This window comes from Dendropsophus ebraccatus, chromosome 15 (genome assembly GCF_027789765.1).
Source record: "Dendropsophus ebraccatus isolate aDenEbr1 chromosome 15, aDenEbr1.pat, whole genome shotgun sequence".
Classification (NCBI taxonomy): Eukaryota; Metazoa; Chordata; class Amphibia; order Anura; family Hylidae; genus Dendropsophus; species Dendropsophus ebraccatus.
The window spans coordinates 40,813,498-40,828,614 of record NC_091468.1 but is presented as its reverse complement, the minus strand read 5'-3'; the positions used below and the strand labels follow the sequence as shown (position 1 = coordinate 40,828,614).

Below are 15,117 nucleotides of genomic sequence, written 5' to 3'. Positions count from 1 at the left end.
TGGATATATACATATATACATTATTCATAGCTCCTCAGCTTCATAATCACACCTATTTACCCTGTGTTGATGCACAGGTTTAGCCATGTTTTCTATGCAATTTTGAAAAAAGTGTCAAAAATTTGGTTATTTTACTGTAGTAATACAAATTGTGCAAACTGCAGTAAAATGTATTCTTCCCACAAATTCAGAAAAATAGCGCAAAGTTTGCCAGGAGCGAAATATACATTAACGTGATTCCCATTACTGTGCACAGTCATTTTTTTTTTTTTTCAAATGTGATATACAGCAACCTAGCCATGACAGAGTAATGCGTATTTTACAAGTGACTCAGTAGGGGACATTTTACATACATACATACTGTTTGCTTTTGGCACGTCTTTCCACTGATTTTCCCAGAATAGTGGCAAAAATTTGTGCTTTTTTTCCATAACTATGCAAATTGTGGTTAAAAAAACCCCTTTATTTGCCTTTGCTGCAGTGAAATAGCCGAATTCTTGCAATTTTTTCAAAATTGTGCCAAAAAAGTGGTGAAGCCACACTGTGTAAATCATGTTCCGGAGCTTAAGATCCTCACACCCTCTTAGGGCCCTAGTTCATAGAAACTTTATCATCTGAAAAATCGTTATATCGATTGAATTTAAGCAGTAATCTTTCCGTGTATACAAACAATGATCAAACGATTTATGAATATTTGTATGCCATTGATCTTAACTAACCACTATTGTTCCGTGTATTGTATTAGGCTATGTTCACACATTGCACAGGACTGCAGTACCGGCCAGATGATCTTCAGTGCCGCTGAGTTCTGATGCGGGCGCATCAGTGTGTGCCTACAACAGAACTCCCCACTGCACACAATGTGCAGCGCGCTTCATAGTGTGCACTGAAAGGTTCTCTGTGGCCGCTATTCAATGAAGAGCGGCCGCAGATCCTGGCCGGAGCGTATACTATGTGTATACGCTCTGGCCGGGATTCCATAGAGGCCAGGTAACGTATATTTTCGTATTAGTCATGGCTGTGGTTGCAATCGGCAACAACGGCCATACTTTTACGAAAATATACGTTGTGTGAACATGGCCTTATGGGGAAAGATTTCATGTCGTTCCCAAAATCGCTAGTTTGCAATCTTTTGTCGTTAATAGGACCCTTAGCCTCACACCCCCAGCCTTGTATATCCCGAGTTCTTTTACACACACAGATAAATCTCTTAATCACTTGTTTAGCGACCAACAAGTGGTGTTTTTTTTTTTTCTTTTAAATGATACATAATGGGAACGATGAGTGTTTACACTGAAAGACTTGAACGATTTACAATGATTTTGAGGTCAGCTCATATATATGATCAACATACAGAAGATTTTTTTTTCTTAGTATTTTAATCATTGCTGCGTTTACACCAGAAGATTATCGCTTAAATGTGAATGATGTAACAATTTTTTGCAAATAACATTCGCACCATATTTTGTAATCAAGTCCCTTTCTATCTGACTATTCAGCAGAAAAAACAATCAGCCAACTAGTAAAACCTCTATATTGCGGGAACAGGACAGGACATAGCAAGCAGGTAAAATCCTCATTGGAATCAGGGCACCTGGGCACCCGCTGCAATAAATTCATTTAAAACCTAAATTGTTTTGGACTGACCATGGGTCCTCTTTAAGTATAAAAAAAAAAAAAAAAAAAACAACACCTCTAGTAACTGCCAAGGCTTGTGTGTTTTCATTGGTAAATATCTTTTCCATATTTCTAATTAAAAAAGGAACAGTGTGCGATGGTTCCGAGAAGCAGATTAAGGACGTATTCGGTTACTCTGCAGTAATCATTTTTCCCCCCTTAGCAAAAATGTCAAGTTAAAAATAGTCCCGTTCTTGCATATTTATTTTCCTTTGACCTTTTAGTCTCCCGATTGTATTAGTACGCGCACCTTTTGCTTGTCTTGTGCCAGTCCGCTGCAGCTTTCCTAAGTCTGTGCAGTAATTGCCACGTTTAATCTGTTATCACCGCGGAGGTCTCTTAACCTCTCGGCTCTTTAATGGCATCTTACAGCTGTGACAGCAGCGCGCAGGATGGATGGGGTTAAATCTGTTACCATCCCCCCTCCGTTAATCATTTTAAGCTGGCACACCTAGGGTCTCTTTCCTGTTTCTGCCACGGCAGAATTTTCATTTTAAATTGGAAATGGCTCATAATGGCTCTATTTTTTCCCCCCTCCTCTTTAATACTTTTCCATAACAACACAAGCACCAAATTATAGCTGTGCAATTATGTAAACAATGGAAATGCTTGCAGAACGCACCCTTCCTTCTTCGTACCATTTCATTCCGTGTAATTGCCGAAAGCTTTGGAGCCAATAATAAACAAAATTATTTTACACATTTATCGCTCTAAAGGTCAATTATGAAAGTGCTGCAGAAACAACGTCGCTCCAAATGAGTAAACCAATTTCTATTGCCACCACCATATGTTTCCTCCTCATTGGCTGTGTTTTCCCGGGCGCTGTGTACATACAGTAGCATTCAATTAAGGTGATTCATTTACTAGGCAGCTCGCTTTTCTGTGCAGTTTGTGTTTAAAGATCTGCACTTTGCATTCTGGAAAGTAACACATCTGTTTGCATGACGTGATTTCAGCCCCGTAACCCCCCCCCCCCCCCTCCTTTTTCTTTACACTCCTGCATATCTGCTGCTTGGGTTCTTGTGGTTGAATTCTCACAGAACTGTTTATATCTTTTACCTCCCGTCATGCAATAAAACACAAATTTAGGCCTCATTCGGGTGTTCCATGCACAGTCCATAAATATGAGTTCAGAGTTCCCGGCATTATAATTTATTATGATGCTAGGAGCTCTAAATCTGTTAAATTTTTTGCGCTACTCTACTGACACAGCTGGGCGGCTGTTTTGGAGCTTGGCCACCAAGGTGTCATGTTCTTTGATTAACGTTCATGCACGGACGATGTACTAAGAATCACAGAGCATTATGATGTATTATGATGCCGGGAGCTCTGTTATTCTGTAGTACATCTTCCGTGCACGAACCTAAATCACCCTTTGGTGGCTTGCTTTAGAACAGGAGTGTTACTCGTAATTTATACTTCTATATGATATTTGGTTGTTCGAAGTTATAGATGTAACCACAGCCGTGCTATATTTCTTAGGAATCAAGAATTTATTTGGGCAACATTCCAAAAGCCAATTGGGCTACTTTTATTTCTAGTAAATCCAGTGTACATCCAGTGTTTTCTGGCATGGAGTCTAAAAGATATCTGAAGTCTCCATCATGGAGCAAAAAGTTCTGCTCGCCAGTGCCTACCCATGATCAACTAATACAAGTTCCATATAGTCTTAATGATCTCCATTTTCACATTATGTGCCCTTAAGGTTATTGGTTGTGACTCTGCACTGGGCACCTTCTCTTCTGCCTCTGTGTGCCCTCTGCATACTGTCTATGGGGTAGTCTCGCTCATGTAGACACAGCGCAGGGAACACTCAGACCAATAAAAACGTTTGTTACATTTCTGTGACACAATCAATACATCAAGGAAATGCTGGACACATCATCTCTCATATATAGTAATATACGTTACTTCATCAAATTCTTAAACATGCATAATAAAAAAATGATCAGACAAAATGGTAATGAGGGATAGGCAGTAGAGACCACCAGTAGGCGAGTGAATACAAATTACAATAGTATCACATGTACACTGAGCAACAAGTAACCAGTCCTGTGTACAGCTATTAATAGGAGGACATGCTATGAAAATGGTAATACCCAATCCGCACATCCATGGCACAGTATATACCCCTTAATAACACATGGTCCTCCAACAAATGCATAAGCATTAGCTCAATAAGCCCAGATCTAGTCCATGCCAGTGCTTGAAATATCATTCTGTACTGCCTATCCCTCAATAATATAGTGTTTGATTATTGTTCTACTATATATGTTTAAAGGGGTTATCCAGCACTACATAAACATGGCCACTTTTCCCCCCTCTCTTGTCTCCAGATTGGGTGGGATTTGAAACTCAGTTCCATTGAAGTAAATGGAGCTTAATTGCAAACTGCACCTGAACTGGAGACAAGAGAGGGGGGAAAGTGGCCATGATTTTGTAGCTCTGGATAACCCCTTTAAGAATCAAGTCTGTAGCACCGAACGTGTGTATGCAGTCTTACAATGTAAACACTTGGAATGTGAATTGCAGCTGACAGAGTAAGGGTACTATTACACGAAGCGATTTTTTTTTTGGGCGATTTAACGATAAACGAACTCAAACCACTGCTATGGCGAACAACCTGAAATCGTTAACTCAATTACACAGAACGATGATCGTTACTTATGATCGTTATTGCGTTTGTCCTGTTGTTGCCGCTGTGGCGTCTTATTACATGCGAACGATTAACGATAAAAATAGGTCTTAATTCTAGTAAACGACCAACGATTTCTCGTTGGTCGTTTAATCGTTGTCGGCTATTTACACTAAATTATTAGCGTTCAAACCCGAACAATTTTAACAATTTTTCGAACGATAATCGTTCCGTGTAATACCACCCTAGGTAACAGACACAGCTGTACACCTGCTGACAGTGCCACTTCCATATACTGTGGATGGCACACAGAAGTTACACCTATGTTACTGATAATAAACACTTGTTGCCAGAATTATTTCTGTAATTCCATGTACAACTCTGAAGATGGTTTGCCCCCTCAGCTTCTTATCCTCCCCCTTGTTTTTGTGTTGCACTTCATCTATTGTTACTATTATGCAGTTGATGTGATGATTTGTTTACCATTATAATCTTTCAGATATTATTCTACAGCTCCGCTATTAAAATTATTATACACCCACACTGTCGTTGAACCTTAATAAACTTTAAATATTTCATAAAATAAAACTTTTAAGAACCATAAATAATTGCCTGATTTTTCCAAAATGAGATTTAGTTCTAAATCTCACAAAATATGAAACCCTCTAGGATATTAGTTGTTGTTCTGGTGGAAGGAAGTGCATACAGTGATCTGTCTGTTGCTCAAGATTTAGCTGAATTGTAGAAACAGTCACAGAAGTATTTATACTTCTTTTTTTAATGATCATTGCTGTTTGAGACAACTTTCCTCCATTTGATTATGAACATTTCTGTTAATGACTTCATATACCAAAAATGACTCCTTAACCCAGAAAACAAGTCCTGGTCACTTGGTGTATTCCTTTACTGCAATCTTATGTCCACTGCCTGTTGTTAGGGGAATTCTGTCTCAGACTCGGCAAGACAAAATGTGGGGCGGGGCTAAGTGTAACCTTTATTAACCCTTCCTTGCCGTTCTGCTGCTATATGTACACAGTGCTGTCTTCTGTGTCTCATCTTCCTCCTCTCTTCCCTTTTAGTCTGCAAGATTGCCTTCAGCAACAATTTAGTAATTGATAAAACTCCATTTTTGCTGTGCTGCCTTTTCTTTAAAGTGTCATTGTTACAAAAAGATTTAAACAGTCATAGAGACCCGTATGAATCGGGAGAATGAGTGGCGAGAGGACCGCACTGCAGTGTAGAAGATTAGGCCAGCAAAGTTTCAGACTGATCAGTGCACAGTGCAGTTCACCATCATTATTTAATGGTATAGCAGAGTGGTGTTTGTGCTGGGACAGGCAACAAATAGTGGAATTACCTCTGTGTGCACTACTGACAGCCAGGCTCTGCTCTTGCTCACTAAATTCGACAAAATAGAGAATACCTGTACACTATGGCTCAATAACAATAGTGACAGCACTAAAATCATTGCTACCACTATGAAGGGGTAATGTAACCATGCCAGGCAGGTTTGAAACAAAACAAAAAAAATGTTAACACACAACAGATACACTTTAAGGTAAAAATATTACGTTAGATCAATAAAAAAAACGAATAGAATTTTTCAGTAATACTTTTGACATTCCTGGGTATCCCCCCTAAGACATTCCTTCCCAATTCCTCCAGTTGGTGAAGAACTGCCCCCACCCCTTCTTTTTTGCTTATCGATCCCTGCAAAAGGCAGAGGATCCTCCAGCTCCACCTGCCTTAAAGCGGTTATCCAGCACCACAAAAACATGGCCACTTTTCCCCCTCTTTTGTCTCCCAATTGGGTGGGGTTTCAAATTCAGTTCCATTAAAATGAATGGAGCTTAATTGCAAACCACACCTGACCTGGAGACAAGAGAGGGGGGAAAGTGGCCATGTTTTTGTAGCACTCGATAACCCCTTTAGTCTGGTGGTCCACACACAGGCATATGTTTGCGATATCATCGCCTTTTGAAGCAAGAGTAACAGATTTTATTAATAATATCTCATCTACAGGTCCTCCTGTCCTATGTTCACATTTAATGTACACTTTGTGGTTTTTATGTTATCTTATTGATACATTCAATAGAACACAGCATAAAATCTGCAACGTTTTAGGCTACCAAATATCTTTGTCCCCCCCACCTATGGCTAGTGACACACATTGGATGGCCACCTGACCTCGCTGCTTCACAGTTAATGTTGTTGCATCGTAACTAGAGATGAGCGAACCTGGAGCATGCTCGAGTCGATCCGAACCCGAACTTTCGGCATTTGATTAGCGGTGGCTGCTGAAGTTGGATAAAGCCCTAAGGCTATGTAGAAAACATGGATATAGTCATTGGCTGTATCCATGTTTTCCAGACAACCTTAGAGCTTTATCCAAGTTCAGCAGCCCCCGCTAATCAAATGCCGAACGATCTGGTTCGGATCGACTCGAACCCGAACCCGGTTCGCTCATCTCTAATCGTAACTGAAAAGCCATATATCCATCAGCTTTTGGACAGGGGACACTGCAGTCTGTGGCTGTGCAATTTGTTATTAGGAGCTATTGACGTTCATTGACCGGATTTTGTTCATATCCATCCCAATAACTTTTTCCCCTCTAAATAACTGAATATCACATAGAAAAGGACTGAGTCTGTTAGTTTTTTTTTTTCCTTTTTCTTTTTCCATGTAATTATTGCACCGCAGGAAAATCTGGATAGCTATCCTTGTGCCTTTTGGGTGAGTTTTACTATTGGTTTTAATGCCCCGTTTTTATTTCCAAGTGTAACAGATGGATGTAGAGCCGACCCAGCATAGCTGTTTGAGTTATTAATCTTCAGATATGCTACATTCTGTCACCTCCTTGAGCCAGGTTTCTTCTCCCCCTTTTATTGTAGCATATGTCAACAGAAATGCACTCCCATCTGCTGCTGTATAGGTTTGTGGCTAAGGCGGGCAGACAGGAGCGGAGCACAATACCTCGCTGTGTCAGTAATTACAGGTGTGTACAGGGGAGCCCTCCGCTATAATCAGCCCCTTCATTATGGCATAGGTGGCTCTTTTGTTCCTGCGGCCCAGCGCCTCGGCAGACTTTTATGAGTCCCAGCATCCATCTGCTCACTCTCAGAGTGTTTACTCTGACTGATATTGACATAAAAATGTATCAAAGGAAGTGATTAAAACCAGTTTACACATTAACCTGAAAGAAGCATTAGGGCAGCGGGTTTGTCCAGTGGAAACACAATCTGTTGAGATGTCAGAAATAAGGCAGAGGATTAGATTTCTGCTAAAGAGCGGAGCTGCAGATCAGATCCAGGAGTGATAGCCATAAAAAGAGGTGAAAAAAATTTGTGATTATGAACAGGTAAACTGAGGCTACATGGAGCCCGATGGTTAGAAATACTTCAAGGGGCCACATTACCTACACTGACTTGTAACTAGGGTAATTTTTAATTCTTAATTGCAAAGTACTGCATGTATTCATTGCAGGAGTGTATTAGACTGATGGTAAGTCTGGGGCTGCATGACTATTTTTACGGCCGCACGTGACTACCAAAGATCGCCATGTTGTTCCACATGGAGCTGGTGCATTGCAGCTAAGGAATGAAAATGGGTAACTTAAAGTGTACCTGTCATTTATTTATTTATTTATTTATTTTTTTGCCGAAATCAATAGTACAGGTGATTTTAAGAAACTGTGTAATTGGGTTTATTAGCCAAAAAGTGCATTTTTATCATGAGAAAGCAGTTTAAAGCTCTGCCCCCTGTCTTCATTGTTCTCTATGGAGAGAGGAGGGGTGGAGGGAGATAAGGCACCAAAACAGGACAACAAAGAGTTAATTTACAGCTACAGCACTGACCTCTGAATAAAGACTTTTACACAGGTCCTGTGTAATCCTTTGTTCTCTGCTATCTGCTGACGACTAATCTTGTCTGCGTGTAGAGCATAATTAAACAGGTTAAAGTGTTACTTTTTTTTTATACATTGTTGCCCTGTTGGTAGATGTAATAAACATGATATGCTTACCTCTCTGCAATTCCCCAGTGTCCTGTTGCGGTGTCGCCCGCTGCCTGCAGCTCTGCTACTTTCAAAACTAACTCCTCTCAAGAGTGACAGCCCGCTCAGCCAATCACTGGCTTAGACAGGACAGCGCTGCAGCGATTGATTGGCTAAGTGGGCTGTCAGTCCCGGGGCAAATTTGTCTTGGTAGTAACAGGGCTGCAGGCAGCATGGGACACCGGAGAGGCTTCATCGGGAAACCGGGAGAGAGCGGAGCCATAAGCATAACATGTTTATTATGTTTACCAACAGGGCAGCAATATACAAGAAATTTTTTAATTCTGTATTCCGTTTAAGGAATGTGTGAATCCCCCCTAAGGCCGCATTCCCACATACCAACAAATACATGCAGCTAAAACCAGGCCCCCTTGTGTTTGTTAATACATACATGATTCTGCAGGGACATTCTGCAACATTGTGTAGCCATTGACAAATGCTTCGTTTTTTTGTCAGCATGTGGGATTGTGGCCTAAGAACAGAACATACAATAAGTGGCCTCTTGACTAGAGACACCTGCCCGTTCAAGATACATGACATGTTTGTGGACATATTTGAGATGTATTCCCTATAGACAAAGCTTTTCTTTAATTTCGGGTAACTTTCTCTTCAAGTAACTGTCTCAATTTGATAAGAAGCCTTGGGACATGACTGGGATTGTAAACCAAGCCAGACCCTTCTTAGGTAGCTGTTTTTGCCCCTCATCTGTGCGGCTTAAACTTTCCTTCTAGAAAGTTGCCTGGCTTGGCTTACATTTCCAGTCACATCCAAAGACTCCATATTAGAGTCAGACACTGACTTAAAGGGAAAGCTACCTCCAAAAGGTGGCGTCAAAGAGTTGTTTTGCGTATCCTTCTTCCCAGAATTCCCAGTGGGACATGAATGGGTCTATACAGATCTCTACACAGCTTTACGATGCTATCCTTAAGGAGAAACACTAGACAATAAGTCTGCTGTCTCTGTATTGCTTTATAGGTCTTGTCTTTTTTGCAAGCATTAAGGGCGCCATTTATTTATTTTTTTACTGGTCTAATCTTGCTAAATGAAAAGGACACCTGATGGAATTGGGATGTCCCCAATTAAAGTCAATGGGATTCATCAGGATCCATTGGTGTCTGTCATGTAACAAACCATCCAAACCCATTTTCTGCCTTTTTTCCCATGCAAATCAATTAAGCCATGTCGTCTAGTAACACAAATTGGGACAGCTTTATCAAATCTCCCCCCCCCCCCCCAATATAATTCTTCATCTCCTTATTCTTTCTTTCTTTCTTGCTTCTTTCCTTCTTTCTTCTTCCTTTTTCTTTCTTGCTTCTTTCCTTTCTTCTTCCTTTCTCTTTCTTGCTTCTTCTTTCTTTTTTCTTCTTCTTTCTTTCTTCTTTCCTTTTCTCCTTTTTTCTTCTTTCTTGCTTCTTTCCTTTCTTCTTCCTTTTTCTTCTTTCTTGCTTCTTTACTTTCCTTTCTTCTTCCTTTTTCTTCTTTCTACTGTTTTTTTTTTTTTTTTTTTTATACTTCAATTACCACTTCAATTGTCACTCCTGATTTTGATTGACCCCCTGTTCCAGTACATGGACTGCAGGGAGGGTTTGCCATTCCAAAGGCTGGGGAGGCTGACACTACTTACATGGGATGTAGTGTTTGTAATATTGTTTGTCAGCCATTGTTCAGAAATAATGCGGTATCATTCTGGCAGAAACCACACTTTCAGTGGACATCTGCTCCACAAAATATTTTTCTTAGCACAAGGTCTTAGGGAGTTTGCAGACAAGGGTAGGTTATACATTCTAGTCATGCATTAACGTAACGTGATTAACACCTAAGTCGACGATTACGCTTAAACTTCAGATATAAAATGCAATTTGATCCCAAACTGGTAACTTCCCAAGGGACTGAGTGGTTTGCTCTTCTCATTGCAGGATATCGTGAATACAATCATAAAGCACTGCTCCTCCAGCTTCTTCTTCCTCGGCTTGCCTGGATACACAATGCTGATAGGAGACTTCATTGCAGCTGCGGCCAGGGTTCTAAGTACAGACATGTTGGAGGTAAGTATGACAATGCTCCTTGTGCACTCTCTGGAGAGAGCCCAGTAGCTAACAAGGTTCAGATTTCTCTACTCCAACAGGTGTTGACTCATTAGTGCAATGTGAAACTGCTCTCTAGGGGAATGATACCAGGGCAGCTGATGTGTGAAATTGTAGGATAGGATGACACTCTGGTATTGCAGAGGTGTTTCATTAAAGAACCGAAGTTTAAGAAATCATATCCGCACTTATAATGTGGCCCGGACTTACTAGACATTGGTTTCCCAACCAGGTGATTGGAAATGCCAAGGCTGTCAGAGGTGACGCTGTGCCGGAGACGGATTGGGAGCAGATAGCAATTGACAGGAAAATACCTTTACTCTTTATTTCTGCTTTGTACAGGCATGGCTTTAAAGGGAGCCTTTTTGCCCCCTCATATTCTGATAGTAATGCTGTGTTACTTTTATAAGTGCTCACTATATAGGCTTCTTTAATAATGCTAGCATATCCGATCAGAAATCCAAAGCGACAAATCTTTATCGATTTGATTAGATGTGGAATGTAGAATAACCACAGCCTTTCTGCAGTGTGTGACATTACCCTGATAAGTATACGGGCGAATTGACACAGGAAAAAGAAGGGTGGCTTTCATCTCCCATTGATCACAACACAAAGAGAGTCTGTTTCCCAGGGGGCAAGGCACCTAGATTTTCATATGTTTAGCGCTTTTACTAGCTGCCCACAGTGTCCTCTTTAGCTGTTTTACCATGTTTGATCACAAAGGAAATGTTAAAGAAAAAAAAAAAAAAGTGCTAAAAAATGTGTCTGTATAAAACGGGAGCATGGTACATCTATGTGCATGAGTGATGTCTACAAAATACTGCAAACACTCAGGCTGCATTCACATGTTCCGCAAAGTTGTCCGTACTCACAGACAATTTTACAGCCCATTGCTTTCTACTGGGCTATTCAGACGTTCCGTGATTTCACAGATCCGTGATCCATGCCGTTAAAAAATAGGACATGTCATTACTCGGAAAGGATGCACGGAAAGGATTCCCCATAGAAATCAATGAGATCCGTGTTTTTCACGGATGTACATGGATGTGACATCCGCGTGCGTCCGTGAAAAAAAAGGATGTGATGTAATCAATGTAATTTTAAAATGCTTTAAAAACAGATCCAAAACTGCATGCAATGCAAAACTGACTGTTTTGTACGGATCACGGAGGTAGCTAGCAGACCACAATCCCGGACCAAAAAAAACACTGAACGTGTGAATGCAGCCTAAGGGTCACAGACTCACTTGGTCTCAGTGGAAGGTTACTTTTATAGAAGGAATTTGTATGTGGGCAAGTTCAGTGTGAGAGTATGTGCACAGTAAGGAAACCGGGACGATGACCCGCTGTGGATTCCGCACCTTGTCCCAACTGGTGGGCGGGCGCATCTCCGCCCGTGATTCTGTCGTCAGGCAAATTCTGACGCCCACCCGAAGAATATCCAGGTTCATTCTTCGGGCGGACGGTGGAATCAGCCTGTGCATAGAATGAAGTCTATAACACAGGTGGAGATGCGAGTTTGTAGCCCAGATTACATTGGTATTAAAGAAACCGTGCAGATATCTTCAGATAACCCCAGCAACAGGTTATATCAATGCAGCACATAGGATAATTTGTAGAAATCGCACATCTTGGATTCCATTGTCTTCCGCTATTGGAGTCATACAGAACAATATCCAAAATCTCTGTTTTATTGGCGCAGCAGTGAGTACTGAAACCATGTCTGGGAATCTACTACCTTTACTATTATTTTAGATGGAATATCTCCACAGCCTCCAGTCATATTCTCTGCCGCCTTATCTGTAGCAATCTGCAAGGTTTGGAGACACACTATAGCGTTCAGCCAAATGCACCAAATATAGAGATGAATTGGCCGCAGGATTCTTACGTTTCTCAGTTTCTAAAGGTCCATTTATCTCGCTGCATCTCCACGCTGCACTATTTTTAGTTGCCCTTCTCCACTTTTGTAAGCTTTTCCGTCTCTCCGTATTCCTGACAGTATGAGAATAACATGAGGTAATCAGCTGTGGGGGTTGTATGTAGAAAAAGAAAAACCTTGCCGACCCGGGAAAGGTTAATTGTGTCTCATGGGAAGAATAATTCCCATCATAAGTACTACTTGTAATCAACCGCTGTCATCTCAGCCACTTGCCCATGTACCACACTGCCGAAATGATTATTCGGAAAATGGCTAACCGGAAATAAAATCAGATAGGAGCCGGCTGATTGGAAGTGAATGGATCATCTCCAGAGCGTGGCTAACTACAAAGGAGGGCTGCTAACACAGGCTCATTGTCACTCATCTGCCCAGACCCCCGGCAAATTGGGTGGGCAGTGTACAACATTTATAAGTGATTATATAACCAATACAGCGTCTGGATGTAAGAGACAATGTTGGGCTGTCAGCAAAGTGCATGGTTTTTTATGTGGGCTGTCATATATAATTGTCTAGGTCTCCTATAGTAATATAGGTGTCCTATGTCCTATAACCTATTTTATAAGTATTTTTCTGCATTATCCAATTGGTTCTGCGTTGATCTATTACTACAGCTTAGTCATGTGGGTTTACACCGCTTTGCACTAATGAATATGTTGGATGAGTGCTGCATTTTTTGTACTTTTATCCCTGTATCAATCCTTTTGAACTAGTAACCTGAAAAAGTCTCCTTTATCTCCTAGGCTCCACGTCTGGAGGCGCAGATTATTCTGGGTTCCCTTGTTTGTTACCCGAACATTTATAAAGACCTCCCCTTGCTAGAGGCATCCGGTGGGCTGAATGACAAGGACATCAAGGTAAGTGACACTATTTTTGACATATATGATAGTAGCACAATTCCACAAACATTAAAGGGGTTATCTAGGAGTAGGAACACATAGCTGCTTTCTTCCAAAAACAGGGCCACCCTTGTCCTCAGGGCGTATGTGATATTACAGCTTTGCTCTTTTCACTTCATTAGAGCTGAGTTGCAGTACCATGCACAAATGGAGGACAAGAGGACGAAGACAGCTATGTTTTTCTAATCCTAGGTAACCACTTTAAATCTGTTCATGTCTTGGCATACTGACAGTATGTACTAAGACCATATTTAGAAAGAGAAAGCATGATCTTTGCAATTGTTTGGGAGAAGCATACGGTTATGTCCTTCACTTCCTTGCTCACGTCCAAGCTCCATAGGCTTATAATGGCTGAAAATGAGATTACAGTGAACTAGGGAAGTGACGCACTCTGCAATGCACTTCTCATGGTTCGCTTTACAGATTTTTGGGCTCTGGACACTCTGTCGGCATGTGTCTTTATGTGTGCACTGAGTCTCTGACTTCTGCTGTAGAGATTCCATATTAGTTCTATGCCAGAAATAAATGCCAGACGGTCAACATTTCTGGACTGTGAGATATTAAATCAACTGAACTGAAATCATTTTCTTCTATTAATGGTATAGCAGCGACTAGATGACTATAAAATAGTAGTATCCGCTGGTATGTTCTGGTAATCTCATGTTTGCAGCTTGTTCTGAATTAGCTCTTTACTATATTAATCCATGTGTTTTCTCATACTCTCCAGGCCATGTAGGCTTTGCCTATGAGATTACCAGTATATAATGGGGCAGAGTTCTAATTTAGTGGCAGCAATTTGCTTTGGAGTATATACCTGTAATGATAGATCAACTTATAGATGTAGTTTGTTTATTTTGCAGTGTAGGCCGTATTCATAATAATACTTTATTTTCTATTTAGAGCATTTTGGTTGAACATTTGCTGAAGAATGCCAGGGAGGAGCCAAATGAAGCCGCAAGGTAAACTTATAAGAGGCTGCAAAGTGACTGTGGTGTGTGTTTAAAGCGATAATGTCATTTGCAGTAACTTTTACGTTTTCATCAAGTTACTGATCACACCAGGTCTCACTCCTGAGAACTGCCGCAATCCTAAAATACAGCTTGGGGGGGGGCTTGAGTATGGGGTAGAGCACTCCACTCACTGTCCAGTAGAACATCTGACTTGTTCCCTTCAATAAAGTCTATGGCGCAAACAAGTCCGAGTTAATCAACAGCCCAGGAAAGATGTGGGCTGCCACTCTCCTCCCTGCTGTATCTTTAGATTGCAGTAGGCCTAAGGAGTGAGGTTTGATGTGATCAGTAACTGTTGACATGTCTGATATCATGTCAGAAGTTACTGTAAAAGACAGTAATGCTCTAAGGTTTCTGAAAGGAGTTGCTCTGACTTAAATGAAACGTAATCTTGTGCTCCGCATTTACAGTCTATGCAAAGACCATGTGTTATGCACCAGAAGTTGATACACACCAAATAATGGAGATTCACACTGTTGTTGTAAATAATGTTAGAATGCACAGAAAACCAGCTCAGAAACATCCATCCAAATAACAATAAAAATGCCTTCATTAAACACACAAGCTAAAAATAATCTGTATAGAGAAAGTATGATTGGAGGGGGGGTGACTGTGCAATCCATCCCAACCCTATATCCGGGTACAAAGCAAGTACAGTGTAATGCTCTTTAGAACCCCCTTCCCCATAAATAGAATGAAACATAACCCATGGATGAATGAGGACCACGTGAACACGCTTTACTTAGTGTCACTGTTTAAATTTTTTTTGCAGAAATCAGTAGTATAGGGGATGCGATTTTAAGAAACTTAGTAATTGGGTTTATTT

At 40.9% G+C, this 15,117-nt stretch overlaps 1 protein-coding gene across 3 annotated transcripts in view; it reads left to right on the top strand.

The window, feature by feature from the left end:
- The window catches only part of RALGAPA2 (Ral GTPase activating protein catalytic subunit alpha 2), a 206,921-nt gene that overhangs the window by 81,424 nt on the left and 110,380 nt on the right, over positions 1-15,117 (top strand). For all 3 annotated transcript variants that reach the window (XM_069955233.1, XM_069955234.1, XM_069955235.1), the window contains 3 exons: positions 10,280-10,408; positions 13,126-13,239; positions 14,182-14,240. In XM_069955233.1, the coding sequence (XP_069811334.1) occupies positions 10,280-10,408; positions 13,126-13,239; positions 14,182-14,240 (302 nt within the window). The remainder of the gene's footprint in view (positions 1-10,279; positions 10,409-13,125; positions 13,240-14,181; positions 14,241-15,117) is intronic.